Genomic DNA, 15,373 nt, shown 5'->3' on the forward strand with positions numbered 1-15,373 from the left:
GTTGTCCTTCCCACTTTACCCTCCTGGTATCACTACTTTCATTATTGGTCCTGAGGGGTTCATCTGTCCTGGATTCCCTGTGTTTTCAGTTCTTATCTGTACCAACGTACATCCTCTGGTCTAGCCACATTTGTAAGGTGGAATTGGGATCATGATAGTGCAGGGAGTGGGGGAGGAAGCATTAAAGAACTAGAGGAAAACTGTATGTTTCATCAGTGCTATAGTGCATCCTGACTGGTCGTCTCCTCCCCACAGCCCTTCTGTAAGTGGATGTCCAGTTGCCTTTCCCCCTCATTCACAATGACATGATTTTTTGTTCTTTGATGCCTGATACCTAATCCCATCGACCCCTCGTGGTCACGCAGGCTGGTGTGCTTCTTCCATGTGGGCTTTGTTTCTTCTCAGCTAGATGGTCGCTTGTTTATCTTCAAGCCTTTAAGACCCCAGATGCTATGTCTTTTGATAGCCAGGCATCATCAGCTTTCTTCACCACATTTTCTTATGCACCCGATAAGCTGAGTTTTTCAGCACATTTTTAATGCAGTTTTTGTGGTAGAATTAGGTGCTTCGGCTGATATTTGGGTCAGCTTATATTCGAGTATATATGGTAATATGGACACTGTATGCATTTCCTTCTGCTAAGTTTCCCTCCACAAATTACCATAAATGTAGAAACTTAAAACAACCTAAACTTCCTGTCTTTTCTGGAAATCAGAAATCCAGAAATGGCTTCACTAGGCTGAAATCAATGTGTCGGCAGGGCTGCACTCTCAGGCGACACTGTCGGGGTGAATCTGCTTTCTGGCTCTTTTCCAGAATTTCCCATTAAAGACAGTAATGTAGCGTCTTCAAAGCTCTCCTGTGACTTCTGCTTCTGTCCTCACAGTGCCTTCCTTCCCACGCGTCAATGATTACATCACCTTTTTGAACTCTTATCCTTCTTGCCATCCTCCTGTACGAACCCTGGTGTTACATTTAGCTCAGGTGGATAATTCAGTGGAATAACTCGTCCCATTTCAAGATCTTTAATTTAATCACACCGACAAAATCTGGTAACATATTTCCAGCTTCTAGGGATTAGGAATGGATGTCTTTGGGGACCACTTAGCTTAGACCGCCACACATTAGAATACCATTTTTAATTGTTCATTTCTTTCTAGCCCTTGTTTTCATGTTTTCTTAAAATGTTCTTTGAAATGAGTGTGTTCTTTTTTTTTTTTTTAATGAAAAGCTATTGATTAAATATTTCCCCCAAATAGCAGGGGTCTTTTATTTAAATTTGAAACAAAAAACCCTACAGATATTAATAAATGAAATTTCTTTAAATCTGGATCTTCCACTGAACAAAATGCCAGAGTGATAGAAAGTGTGTATAAAAACTTGCCCAGTGACAAGTGTGGTTCTTAAGGGATTGCTCTATGACATTTCCTGGGTCTTTGATCATCTTAGTAGGTCCTCTGGAGATGTGTGTACATGTGTGTGTGCGCACATACACACCCACACACACACACCATCCATGTTTGGTAGAATCTATCAGAGAAGAGAAACGCAAATATTTTACAGTAAAATAAGAGTTAGAAAAGTAAGATTGTCCCATGTTAATGGTAGAAAACTTGCAAGACCTGGGAATACGGGGCACTTCCACTGAGTTATGGATTTCACACACACACACACACACACACACACACACATACACACACACACACTACACACACCACATATATAAATGCAAATCTTCATAAACATACACTGATGTTTGCCCTCTGAAGTTATCATCTCTATTACATGCAAAGAGCTTTTGACTCTCTGTCTTCTTTCTCTTTTTAGTGAAATTCCCCAGGCCCCTCCACAAACAAATGAATGATGGCCACAGAGCCACAGGGTGTTTGGACATACAGAGAACTAGGTTTGGACAGTGTTGATAGGTTCCCATTTAGATACAAAAATGGTTATTCAAATAAGTGACCTTTTACCTATCCTGACTTGATGTTTTTGTTGGTAGCTATGTCCTTTACCATGACTGCTTAATCCTCATGTTCTGTCCCTCTCCTCTCTTTGTGTGTATGACTGAAGAAGTGAATTAAAGTAGTCTCCAAGGCTAACTGAAATCCTGTAGATCAGTGGTTCTCAACCTGTGGGTCGTGACCCCTTTGGGGGTGGGTGGGGGTTGAACGACCCTTTCACAGGGGTCGCCTGATTCATAACAGTAGCAAAATTACAATTATGAAGTAGCAATGAAAATAATTTTATGGTTGAGGGGTCACCACATGAGGAACGTATTAAAGGGTCACGGCATTAGGAAGGTTGAGAGCCACTGTTATAGATGATATCATTATTGCAAAACACAAAACAAAAACAGCTCAGAACTAGTCCATATCAAACGAATCACCTGTTGGAAGTGCAACTGCACACTGCATTTGTTCCTTAGCGCTAAAGGATCACATCATTTTTATCTGTGTGCCTACATAGAGATCCATGAGTTGTTCAGAGAAAGAGGTGTGGAATTATCTAAAGATGGAGTGTACTGGTAATTGGATTGGTGTTTTGTTCTTTATCAATGTTGAATCCCAGATGTGGGATGTCAGTTTTGGGAGAGCAAGGGTGGTATCTTGTACACCTTTGCAGTCTTATATTGGACACGCAAGTGTTTTGAATATGTAGGTTGCAAAAAGAAAATATTTTAAATATATGCATTTTTATTTACAGCTGCTGCTGAAGGAAAAGGCAAAAGTGGGGAAGACTTTTTTCAAAAGGTAAGTCACTTTCCCTCTTGCCTCGGTGACAATTGTGGGGAAATAGACCTGTGTTAACAGTTCCAGTGGAAGCTTCTGGTAACTCGGTTTTGATGGGGAGGACAGTAAAGCTATCTTTGAGAAGATAGCTAGAGATGGTTGGCAGAAGGAAAGCCAGGCTTTCTTCTTCTTTTTTAAAGTTTCATTTATATTTTCAGGTTTTACTTTATTAAATACTTTTAGCGGGGCTCCTACATCTCTTATCACAATCCATACATTCGTCCATTGTGTCAAGCACATTTGTACAAAAGGCTTTCTTTGTTTTCCGAGTAACTCTAATGGAGCTTTGGTTTGTAGGCTAAGATGCAATGAAACAGCAAGGCCTGCCAGATTGCATGCTCACACGTCTATTAGCAAAACACCTTAGTTACCTTCTGTTCCCCTGAGAGTCCTGATTCCCTTCCTGCCTGTGCACATACCTGTCCAGGGCCGTAGAGGGAGAGAGTCATTCACAATCTTTATTTCTCAACAGCATGATCATGGGCAGAGGAAAGATAATCCTTGTGATCTACTTACTCGAGACCTCTGGCCATCCTTTTAAAGTCATTGCCATCAGTGTGATGTCTGGTGGGGGAGAGCAGTGGAAGGTATGGGGCGGAGATGACTAAAAAATACCAGGAGAAGCTAGAAAGCTTGTGTACCGATAAATTCTAGTCAGTTCTATTTCTGAAAACAAGTGTTTTCATATGAAAGAAAATGCCTGTCCTTTCAAAGAAATGTAATGCACATCTGTCTTAGGCTGGATTCTGGAGAGGAGTAAAGCCAGTGAAAGAAATACTTACATAATATTATATAAACTGACAGATTCATTTCAAGAAGCAACCCACACAATTGTGAAAGCTGTCAATTCATGGCTCAGGCATCAGAATGTAGGCTTCTTCTGACTCAGGTGATTATAGGGGCTGCTGACCCCCACACCAGATGGCAGGCTGCTGGCTCATGTGGCTGTGGAAAGTAGCAAATCCCCCAATCTGCAGTTCAGGTGGCAGGCCACTGGCTTACATCCCAAGAACCAGAAGTTGGGTGATGATGAGTTAGATGCAAGATCAAAAGCGTGAGAGAGCTTTTTGAGAAATCTATATATATTAGATGCAGGCCACACCTCCAAGGAGATTCCCCATGTATATACAAAATCACACAATGAAGGATAATTACATAATACCGAGAATCATGGCCTAGGCAAATGAACACATAACCTTAACCATCAGTTCATTTGGGATTCACTGCCCTTGTCTTGAGATCCAGAAAGCACGTGTGGTGGAAGCACGCATACAGGTGTCCTAGAGGAAGGGACGAGTACCAGTAGCAGCATGCGCAGATGGCGTGAACTTGTGTTTTAGAAGATCGCCCCACCTGGGGACAAAAGCCTACGTGCAATCAGAGATGACTTGCTCTTGCTTTCTCTGTGAACTCCTTCTGGGCATCTTTGTTATTCATCTACAGGCCCTCCCAGGGGTGTTAAAAATAAATATTTTAAGAGCTGATACTTGTATTACAGCCTTTTTCATTCTGAAAATCTTTATTTACCAACACGTGGGTGCACACATGGGAGACATCATAAGACGTAGACCCTCTCCTGATGGTGTTTATGGTGTCTGGGGATAAGGTCACAAAAGTAGATGGCACAACAGCCTGAGGCCCTAAGGAAGTGAACATTTGACTTCAGGATGTTAGAAAGGCTTCTTGAGATCTTGAGGAGAGTAGAAGGTGGTCTTGAGTAGATGAGAAGGACATGTTCTGCAGAAAACAGAATGTCAGAGGGCTTGTAAGTGGAGGAAAGCATTGGTATTCATAATACAGACATTTGGTCGATGCATAATATATGAAGGGTTCATTATGCAGGGTGGGGTGTGTAATCTGTATCATAGGTTCTTAAACTTAGTTGGCCTCCTTTTCAGAAAACAAAACTCCAAACTCTGTTCCCCTGCCCGCTCCCAGCCATTAAACTCTTCTGTACTAGAGCCCACATTCCAGGAAAAAGTGGAGATACTACCTTTGCAGCCCCCTGCCCCCCCCTGTAACATTCCAGTGGTGCCCAGGGGACAGTACTGCCCACTTTGGGAAATACTGAATGATGAAGTGTTTTTTGGGGCGTGTCTTGGGGAGGCCTTCACTATAGGCATTTAAATTTAAAAAAATTAAAACTCTTCTGGGCAGACTGCTTTAGGCTCATGTTGTTGAAGTTCACATACTATCCCTGAACTTGATTTGGCATTAACTGACTCTAGTGATGTTTGACTTGGGTCTGCGTATTTCAGAACACAGTACACTGTCTTTAGTAGGATACTGGGAACACTCACTGCTAGAATGATGTGAAAAAGGTTACTTGCTTTAATTTTTCCTTGTATTATTTAAAGCTGCATCTATTTTCTCACATCCATATTTACCTAATATTTAAAATTGATTATACATAACCATCTGAACTGCTACTTCATACCATTTAAATTCATGATCTCATATACTTAGGAAAATGAGCTCCTGGCCATCTTTGACCAAAATTAACCTAACCTAACCTAACCTAACCCATCCCATTCCAACCCACTGTCAATGAGTCAGTGCCAACTCACAGTGACTGTATAGCACAGGGTGGAACTGCCTCTTTGAGATTGCAAAATTGTATCTCTTTACAAGAGGAAAAAGCCCTGTTTTTCTCCCATGGAGCAGTTGGTGGTTTTGAACTGCTGACCTTAATGATTAGCAGCCCAACTCATAACCACTGCACCACCAGGACTCCTCCATCTTTGACAGAGGGGAGAAAATAAGGTTTAGGGAACTGAAGAAGCCCTTTGAGCTATACTTTCAAGAGAATAGAGGAGAGAACTGGGGAGAGATGCTACTTGTTTGGGTAGATGCACGTGGATTTATGTCCAGACAGGATGAGTCCTGGGTCTTCTAAGTCTCCAGCTCTGATAGCCCCTGGAAGGAGTGCTCAGTAGGCTGTGGCCATAAAAGACTTTTAGTGCAAATGCTATTTATAGTAGTGCCTACTGAAAAACAACTCGCTCAAAGTCGAATCAGTTCATCATGAAATATAAATGACTAATATCAGATTCCTTCTTCCTCTTTCAATTGACCTCTGTGTTTTGAGTAGGGGAATGGAGAATAGGCGACTGTGAGGGGCCTGTGTGGGGCAGGTCTAGTAATAGAAAAACAAAACAAAAACAGAAATCATAGTTTTGCCTTAGATTAGTTGTGATGATACAATAGATTATATCTGTGGGAGTATTTTTTCCCCAGTAATCTTTTTAAGTTTGTATGAGCATATAGATGTAAAAAGCAGACTTCCCAGCGTTGGAAAAGTCAGAGATCTTCAAAACAGAATTAAAACACAGTGTATGTGGTCATAAAGGGCCTTCATTCTTAGAAGATTTCCTTATATTTATAACTCTTTGCAGACCCACATATACATTCCAGCAGTTTAAATAGAAACACATGTTTGAGTCCAAGGACACGTGTGCATCCTATAAACTATAAATTAGAGTCATAAATTACACTTTTGGGTACAGATTAATGGTTAATGAAATCTCTGAATAACTAAAGGGGTGGTGTTTTAATCTCCCCATTAATTAGTTCTGTAGGAAGTGTCTTTGTGATAGAAAAATCAAGATGCATGTTAAATTTGGATTCTCATCCTGGAAAAAACCTGTCGTTTAATCAAAGGCAAATGTTCCAAATTCCAGAAGAGTAATTCTCAGTGTTTTGAGCAGACAGAAGTAGATCTCATGGCTCATCTACAGTATAATGAAGTAATGGAGATGTATTGAATTGTTCTTCAGGAAGTTTCTTCTAGGGATACATATTCCCATTTTAATTTCACGTCACGGCATTCTGGGATGCACTTCAGAATGAGTCGTAGAGGCACACTGCTGCTCGGTGGTATTTTGGGAAATGCCTGTCATATCCTCGACTAACTCAAACCCGAGTGATCTACATGCGTATTGTTGGGGTTTTTTTATTTTAAATTTGACTTCAGGGTATGAGCCCCAAAGCAAAATTCAAACCAGATTAGTTGAGTTTAAATTTGACTACCCGTTTTATTTTAAAAAGTCTTATAAGTCTTCCAGGGTACCTGTCCTACTTTGTAGTAGCTTCCTCTGAGGAGAACGTGGATGCAGGAGTGTAAAGCTTTCACACGTTACTCTTCTCTTTATACCGTGAACAGAGATGTATGAGCATAACCAATGATGATAACATTTTAGAAATCATTTTAGAGTAAGAATTGATATATTTACACAGAATCTAATGATAAATGAACAAATAATGATATCAAATATATTCTCTCCGACTAAGCTAAAATAATCATTGCATAGTGTGTTGTAGACTTAAACTCCGATGTGTCATAGTCATTGTTCTTCTTGGGGAGCTACCTGGTTTTCTGTACACTGGTTTACTGTAGGTATTTGAAATCTATGATTTTTCATGAAGCTTTATTAGGGAAAAGGCTAAACTGAAAATGCTCAATGATATAGTAGCTTAGAGAAAAGAGTCATTTATTTTGTTCTCATCTAATATTCGAAGGCGAGTAGACTAGTTGGTTAGTGGCTCTGCCCCTTGTTGTGACTCAGGGGCTCAAATCCCTTGTTAGAAATAGCTCTGTTGGCCTTTAAGTAATGGATCTTACCGCTGCGGTTAAAATTGATTCACCCGTGTTTTCAATGTGAGCTGTTGATAAAAGAGAAAGGTGTTTTGAGAAAGAGTTTCGTAGTCGGAAAGAGTTTTGTAGCTGTCAGGCAAGCTTTAATGCCACTTCCTCTCACATTTTCATTGACAAGTGCTTAGATACATGGCTTTACCTAGTATAGTAGTGGTGGTGGTGGGCTTGGGAAGAGGTGTGACGTTTAAAGGGGACAGAGACTACAAAAGACTGGGTGAGGGGAGACGTCAGACAGGCAAGATATGACAAAATAATAATTTATAAATTGTCAAGGGTTCATGAGGGAGAGGAGAGCAGGGAGGGAGGGGAAAAATGAGAAGCTGGTGCCAGGAGCTTAGGTGGAGAGCAAATGTTTTGAGAATGGTGAGGGCAACATATGTACAAATGTGCTCGACACAATGGATGTATGTATGGATTGTGATAAGAGTTGTGTGAGCCCGTAATAAAATGATTAAAAAAATAAAATAAAGGGAAAGGGATTTTTGAGCCACAACCCACCAGAAATCAGATAATGAGGCAGAAATGTATGTTGTCAAAGCGTAATATCTTCATATGGTATTTGAAGCCTTTAATGGATAAACAAAACCCGTAGGAAAAAATATATTACAACTTGCAGCTTAATGTGATTTATCATCTTTGATAATTATAGATAAGGTCTATACACCTTAATTGCAGGAATGTTGTGATTTAAAGGAATTTTTTCCTTATTTGTTTCTAAATTGTCTGTAATACTTATGTAGTTGACATTTGAAAAAAAAAAAAAAGTGTTCCGATTTCCCTACATCCTCACCGATATTTCCTTTTTTCCTTTTTAAGTCTTAACCATCCTAATGAAAATGTAATGGTGTCTCTATGTGGTTTTGAGTTAATTCTCTCTGATGAGTATTGAAGCTCAGCACCTTTTCGTGTGTTTGATAATAATTCAGATGTCTTTTTTGGTTAAGTATCTCTTCAAGCCCTTTGTTAATTATGACCTGGTCATGTGTCTTTTCCTGTTAAGTTGTCAGAGTTGTATGTGCAAGTTTATTTTGGTTACTAGAGTCTTGATGAGTAAGTATATGGTTTCCAAAGCTATTCACCCAGTTGGTAGCCTGTCTTTTCTTCTTTCGGGGGGTAAAATCTTGAACAAAAGTTTTTCTATTGCTGGTGCAGATGTAAAATTGAGATAATCACTGCAGAGTACAAAGCAGGATTCCTGAAAAATCTAAAGATAGAATTATATGACCCAGCAATTGCACTCCTAATTATAAACTTAAAAGACGTAAAAGTGATTCAGGAAGAAAATTGTATACCATATCCATTGCAACATTATTCACAGTAGCCAGAAGGTGGGAACAACCTGAATGTCAATGAACAGATAAATTGATAAACAAACCGTAGCAAAGGAATGTCATGGAATACTCCTCAGACAAGAAGATTAATGAAGTCTTGATATATGCTACAGCATGGATTAAACTTGAAGACATTTTGATAAGTGAAACATATATATGACCTCACTTATGTACAAAGAAAAGGCAAATGTATAGAAAGCAAAATTTATTAGTGGTTACTAGGAGTGAGAGGGGGAAAGGGTAGGAGGAAGAGGAGGAATGAAAAGTGATAGAAAATCACATTGAATAAAGATGGACTTGGATATTTAATTATTGTAAATGTCATTAAAAATGCCATAAAAAGTGGTATGATAGATATATTTAAAACAACGACCACAAAATAGATAAGGGAAAAAAAGAGGAAAGGCTACAAGCAAACACCTCGTCAATCCTTTTTCCTTGTTTTGGAGGTCGAGGACTATGATTTCATGGGGCATTCAGCTAATTGGTTTAATAATGTGTTTTGTGCTCCTGTTCCATTTCCCAGTTTATTGTACAGGGGCTGGGCAGCCATCCAAGGATGGACAGTTGGTCTCTGTTCAAAAGACCATAGAAGCAGAAGGAGAGTCAGGGATAGGAGAATATAGAATAGGTGGCTAATCACCTTCATAAACAACTATTTCCTTTGCCATACGACCAGAAGAATGGGATGGTACCCAAATACCATTACTGAACATTGTGATCAAAGTTTTCTTAGAGAATCCTGATCAAAAGGGGAAAATTCAGGACAGAATTCCAAACTCTCATGGACTCTAAACTTTCTGGAGCAAAGGATGGATGAACCCCTTGAGGTCATCTTTAAATCTTGAACAAAAATACCCCCTAAGAGGCTTAAACCAAACAGTAGGTTAGCTTAACTAGTCAAGAGGTCTACCATAAGCCTCGTACTCTGTTGAAGAACTAAGCATTGGGCTACTAACAGAAAGTTTGATACTGCCCGCTGTTCTGTGGGAGAAAGTCAAGGCAGTTTGCAGGCACATGGATTTACAGCCTTACACACCCTGCGGCGCAGCTCTGCTCTGCCCTACAGGTTTGCTGTGAGTTGACATCATGTCAAAGGCTGCCGGTTTGAGTGGTTATCAAAGTGACAACAACAACTTGGAAGAGCGTGTGGGCATCTAGGGGGCATCGTAGAGTTTATGCTAATAGGGGAGGAATGACTTAAACATGAGGCTGAGTGATAGCAATCGGTGTCACCACATTGTATATGTAGTAAGTGTTGAATTGGTGTATATTTTGTTGTGCATATTCCCAACAACAAAGTCAGTAAAATTTAAAGGAAAAAATAAGATAAAAATAATCTCTAATCCCACTTTCGAATGAGACCAATTACTTATAGACCCTTAATCTTTCTTATATGTGTATTAAAACTGCACGTCACTTAATTTTTAATGTCCCGTTATGGACTGCTACTTAATTATTGGCAGAAATTAGACTATTTGCAATGGCAACACCCAGAGAAATCTTCTGTGCTAAAAATTCTCCAGTGATTGAGCCGGATGGAGGAAACAGATAGGACCTCCTCGATCGGCTGTCTGGTTTTCTCTCCCTCCCGCATGGCAACTTGATCTAGTTGAAACCCGTGGAAACTCTCCACCCGGGTGTTGTTTGAACAGTTCTTTGGGTAGTTGTTTATGACTTAGTCACTGTCTGTCTCGTTTCCTCCTAATCGGTTTCTTTTTTCTTCCTCTTGTGAAATGATTATGGCCAGATTTTGGAGGGGAAAATGTCTTACAGTATATTAGGTGGTGATGGGTACAGTGATTGTATTACAGATGTGACTCATCAAAGCAGCAAAATGCTTTTGGAATCTGTAATCCCAGTGACTGGAGAAGACAAAATTCAGTCAGCATCATTAATAAAGAGAGCCAAGTTTTCCATTGGAAAAGATTATGCACAATATTTCTCCCTTAAGTGCACATCACACATTTTTTTGGTGCTGGAATATTTTATACTCTCATTATGTGTGAAATTAATTTGAAAAACTGACCACAAACTTGTTTTTCATGATAGTTAAGAGTAAGACTGACATGTGAGATTGATTTGGTAAATCATATAGTGTACTTTTATCACACCTATCTCCTCCCCCTCAAAATTTTTAATTTTTTTTCGACAGGCACATGATTTCTGGCACTTTGAGACTGCAAAGTAGCAGATGTTGTCTTCTTGGGACAAGATTGGGACAGACAATTTTGGGGTTACCATGGGTCAGAATCAACTTGAAGGTAGTGGGTGGGATTGGAATCCTAAAATGAATGCTGTAGAGGGAGTCCCCTTGAACACTTTCTTAATTGATCAGCTGCTAGAGGCCAGCAGTTTGAGCCCACTGGTGACTCTGGGGAGGAAAGATGCTGCAGTCGCCTTCATACACATTCTTTGCAAACCCCATGGGATTACACTGAATTGGCTTCAACTCCGTGTCAGTGGATTTGTCTTATTTTTGTTTTGTTTGATATTTCAAAAATAAGTAGCTTGTGGACACTAATGTAAAGGTTGATTGATCAGATCCACTTAGCGGTTGTCTGGGAGAAAGGCTTGCCATATTGCTTCTATAAAGATTGCAGTCCAGAATATTCTATGAAGCAGTGCTGCCTGGGGCAGATGGCGTTACCATGTGTCAGGATCAACGTGATGGCAGTGAGTGGGGTTAGTATCAGAAAATGAGTGTCAGAGGGAACCCACTTGAACATTGTGTTGAGGGTTAGCGTCTACTTAAAATTGCTTATACCCTGCCCACTTCTATTATTTTGTATGTGTTGAATGAAGCATCCTCCCTGGGTAGAATAGTGAAAGTTTTGATTACATTTTTTGAAATGAGTTCAATTAATTGTAGCTCATAGGTATATGTTTTCTAACATGGAGTCGTTATGCTTAATCATAGTAAATATTAAATTTGACTAACATAAAATTACATTCTAAATTTTACCTTTAGTTTTTTTAAGTAGGTGATATATTTACATGATCTTCAATTTAAAAGATATAAAAAGTATGTATCATAAGGTCTTTATTTGTTGTTACAATAGTTTCCGAAGTTTGGGCAGCATTACATATGATCTCAAGTGCGTAAAGATGATCACCAAAGGATGTGATCACTCATGGACATGTAGTCCTTAAGGCTAATGTTCAGGGACATGGAGTTCTTACTAATAACTAAAGCAAGTTATGGCTCCTAGAATGTTTCCATGTAAGAATTTGTGTTTATAGTTCCCGTCTGCCACTGGTTCAATAGAGGTAAGTGTGTATAAACTTAGGTTGAAAACCCCCAAAATGACACACAAGAAAAATTTCCCGATCATGTTGTTAATTGAATCAATCATCATTTTATGTCATGTGATTAAGAGTCTAGCAGGTAATGTGTTAGCACAGTGACATGCGTGACAAGCTCTTCATTCATCCATGCAGTCTGCTCTTGGCTGCAGGTGGGGAGAGGGCAGTGGGGTCTGACCCCTATTCCTTCAGCCTGTTGTGGAGTCTCCTGCCCTGAGTTACGCCGCAGCGGCATGTAGTTGGTCTGTATTTTGGCAGCCATTTCATGCAGCAGCTTTATGAAAACCACGTTTTCTGTTTTATTCTTTTTTCCTAGAACCACAGAAGCAGAGGATACCATAGAGATTCTTTTAAAGTGTATGTTTTGATAATGACCCAGTGAACGTAGCCCAGTTTTTATTAAGATTTTTAAAGTGCATAATAATCCTAATCCCCAGCAAACACTTAGTTTTTTATTAAAATGATCTCCGTGAAATCAGATCTAAAACCTTGGACTGCGTGGAAAATAAAACTTGAATGTGTGAGAAATAAGTTTTTTTTTTCTCCTTCACATTTCTAAAGAGCTTTTAATGTTTATTTCCAGGATTGTCTCCATAAAGATTGTGCCAATTTACATTTCCAATAGCAGGGTAACAGTTTTCTATCCAAATTCTCTCAAGTACTAGATTATTACCTTTGCTTTTGACCTTTGTCATTTAGTATTATAGAAAATTCTTTCTGTTCATTTATTTAATCATTTTATTGGGAGCACTTATAGCTATCATACCATTCCATAGTTCGACCATATCAACCAGATCAAGCAGTATTGTACAATTGCTACCAGTCTGCTTCAAAACATTTTCTTTCTTCTTGAGCTTCTTGATGTCTGCTCTCTCTTCTCCCCTCCCTCCCCACTCTACCCCTCATGAAACCCTTATTTTTCAACCCTATAATAGATTTTTCCCCATATCATGTACAGTCCAATATATCCATTCACATACAATCCTGTTGTTCTATCCCATTGAGTGGAGTTATAAATTCGTGAATGCTATCCTCCCGTTCCCTCAGGGAACTATTACTCGTGTTACTGTTTCTTAAGGGTTGTCTGTCTTGGCTTTCATGTACCAAACTTGTGTAAACTGTCAGAGGGAGAGTTTTCTCACGAACAGATAAAAAAGTATGATTGTACCTTGTCAAAGGTAGGTTGAAGACTTGCAAGAAATGAAAAACAAGAGTCTTTTTTGTTTCTGCTCTTACAGGTTTCCCTGTGTTAAGTTTAAACAGATTACAAAATCACATAATTCTTAAGTTTGAAATTCTGATGTTTTCCTATTTCACTCCATCTGGGGAATTTACAGGAATGATATGCTGCCATCCTGTGAATCAGCCCTTCCTTCAGTCTTGGGACTCTTTCTATTATTTAAATAATAATGTTTTTAATTAAAAAATCAAACAAAAGCAATGTTTTGTTTGATGGTTTTAGTATTTTGTATTTTACTTAAACACTTGGCTTTAGGAATTGTCCTTTGGCTAATTTAGCTTATTTGGTTTTTGTCTCTGAACTTTACCTTTTATTATTATTTTTAGTAAATCATTTTATTGGGGGCTCTTACAGCTTTTGTAACAATGCATAGATCAGTTGTATCAAACACATTTGTACATATGTTGCCATCATCGTTTTCAAAACATTTTCTTTCTGCTTCAGCCCTTGGCATTAGCTACTCTTTTTTTCTTACTTCCCCACTCTCCTATCCCTGTGGACCCCTGGTAAATTATAAATTATTATTATTTTCATATCTTACACCAACCGCTGTCTTCCATAGCCCACGTTTCTGTTGTTTGTCCCCCTGGCAAGAGCCATGTGTGTATGTATTTGTGTGTATTATACTTCAATCATAGCCATGGAGATGCCATGGAGCGGGGAGAAGGGGTAACTAAATAGCAGCCAATAGCCACCCCAAGTTTATGTACATTCTTCAGTTATGTACTTTAGTTTATGGGCCTTGCCTTCATGGAATTAATGCTTCCTGCCTTCCCACATGTCCTGCCAAAAAAAAAGGAGAAAGATGAGGCTTTCTACTGTGAAGATTTGTAGTCGTGGAAACCCACAGGAGCCCTTCTACCCGGCAGGCTGGAGTGTCACATTGACTTGATGTCAGTGAGCTTTGAGTTTTTGATCCAGAAACAGAGAAAGAGCAAGCCCTGGATTGGAACAGCTGACCCTGCTTCCTGGTTCTCTAGTCAGCCATTCGGACCAAGACGTGGTCAATCGACACCCTGATAAGCTTGTAATGGACAGTGGTCATGATCTTTGTAACCTGAATCTGAGAGATCAAGGGAGCCAGGCTTGTCTTTAGCAAGCTGGGAGATGAAAACCTGGATTTGTTGTGGGAACTGAGTGGGAGTAGTCAACATATAGGATGGATAGAGGGAGAAGGCAGGAATGGCCGTGTCCGCTGTGAGAAAGCTAGAGTGATGAGGGAACGCGAGCTGGGAGTAAGCCAGGAATGTCATCTTTCATGAGGGGAAAAAGGGCACAGACGAGAAGCCGAAGTCTCAGAAGAGAGAGACCCTGTTAGCTGGGGCAGCCCCAATTAATGATGGCCCTCAAACACGGTTCAAGCGCCGTCTTGCAGTTTTCTCCCCTTCTCCTGATGGAGTATGGGAGCTCTTGCTTAGTCTTTGCTGTCAAGAGTCAGACCAGGACACAGGAGATATGCCCTTTCTCCGGGAAGGGTTGCACATTCTGTATCTTCAAAGAGTTTATGCACATACACTATTAAAAAAATGCCCTAGGGTGAGGACAAGGAGTTTAATCCTTCAATAAATGGCTCAAATTAAGTTATATATTAAAAGATGCAGTGCTGTTTAGGTAAGATGTAGATATTTCCCCACACCTGTGATTTAAAATGAATACACAACAGCAACACTACAGTGTGTTAAAATTTTTGGCAATGTGCTGGATCAGTTTATACTCAGTGCCCTCTGGGAGAGGAGTACTGGATCAGTGTATACTGAGTGTTCTCTGGGAGAGGAGTACTGGATCAGAGTATAGTGAGTGTCCTCTTGGAGAGGAGTATTGGATCAGTGTAGACTAAGTGCCCTCTGGGAGAGGAGTATTGGATCAGTGTAGACTGAGTGTCCTCTGTGAGATGGGTACTGGATCAGAGTATAGTGAGTGTCCTCTGGGAGAGGAGTACTGGATCAGTATATACTGAGTGTCCTCTGGGAGAGGAGTATTGGATCAGTATATACTGAGTGTCCTCTCGGAGAGGAATATTGGATCAGTGTAGATGGAGTGTCCTCTGGGA

General features: G+C 39.8%; 1 protein-coding gene across 1 annotated transcript in view; it reads left to right on the forward strand.

The window, feature by feature from the left end:
• BICC1 (BicC family RNA binding protein 1) overlaps positions 1 to 15,373 on the forward strand; it is a 326,903-nt gene that overhangs the window by 99,274 nt on the left and 212,256 nt on the right. Inside the window, exon 2 of the mRNA XM_013004286.3 lies at positions 2,707 to 2,753. Within this exon, the coding sequence (XP_012859740.1) occupies positions 2,707 to 2,753 (47 nt within the window). The remainder of the gene's footprint in view (positions 1 to 2,706; positions 2,754 to 15,373) is intronic.

The sequence above is a fragment of the Echinops telfairi genome, unplaced genomic scaffold, assembly GCF_000313985.2.
Source record: "Echinops telfairi isolate 266 unplaced genomic scaffold, ASM31398v2 ScPeMD7_70;HRSCAF=299, whole genome shotgun sequence".
NCBI lineage: Eukaryota > Metazoa > Chordata > Mammalia > Afrosoricida > Tenrecidae > Echinops > Echinops telfairi.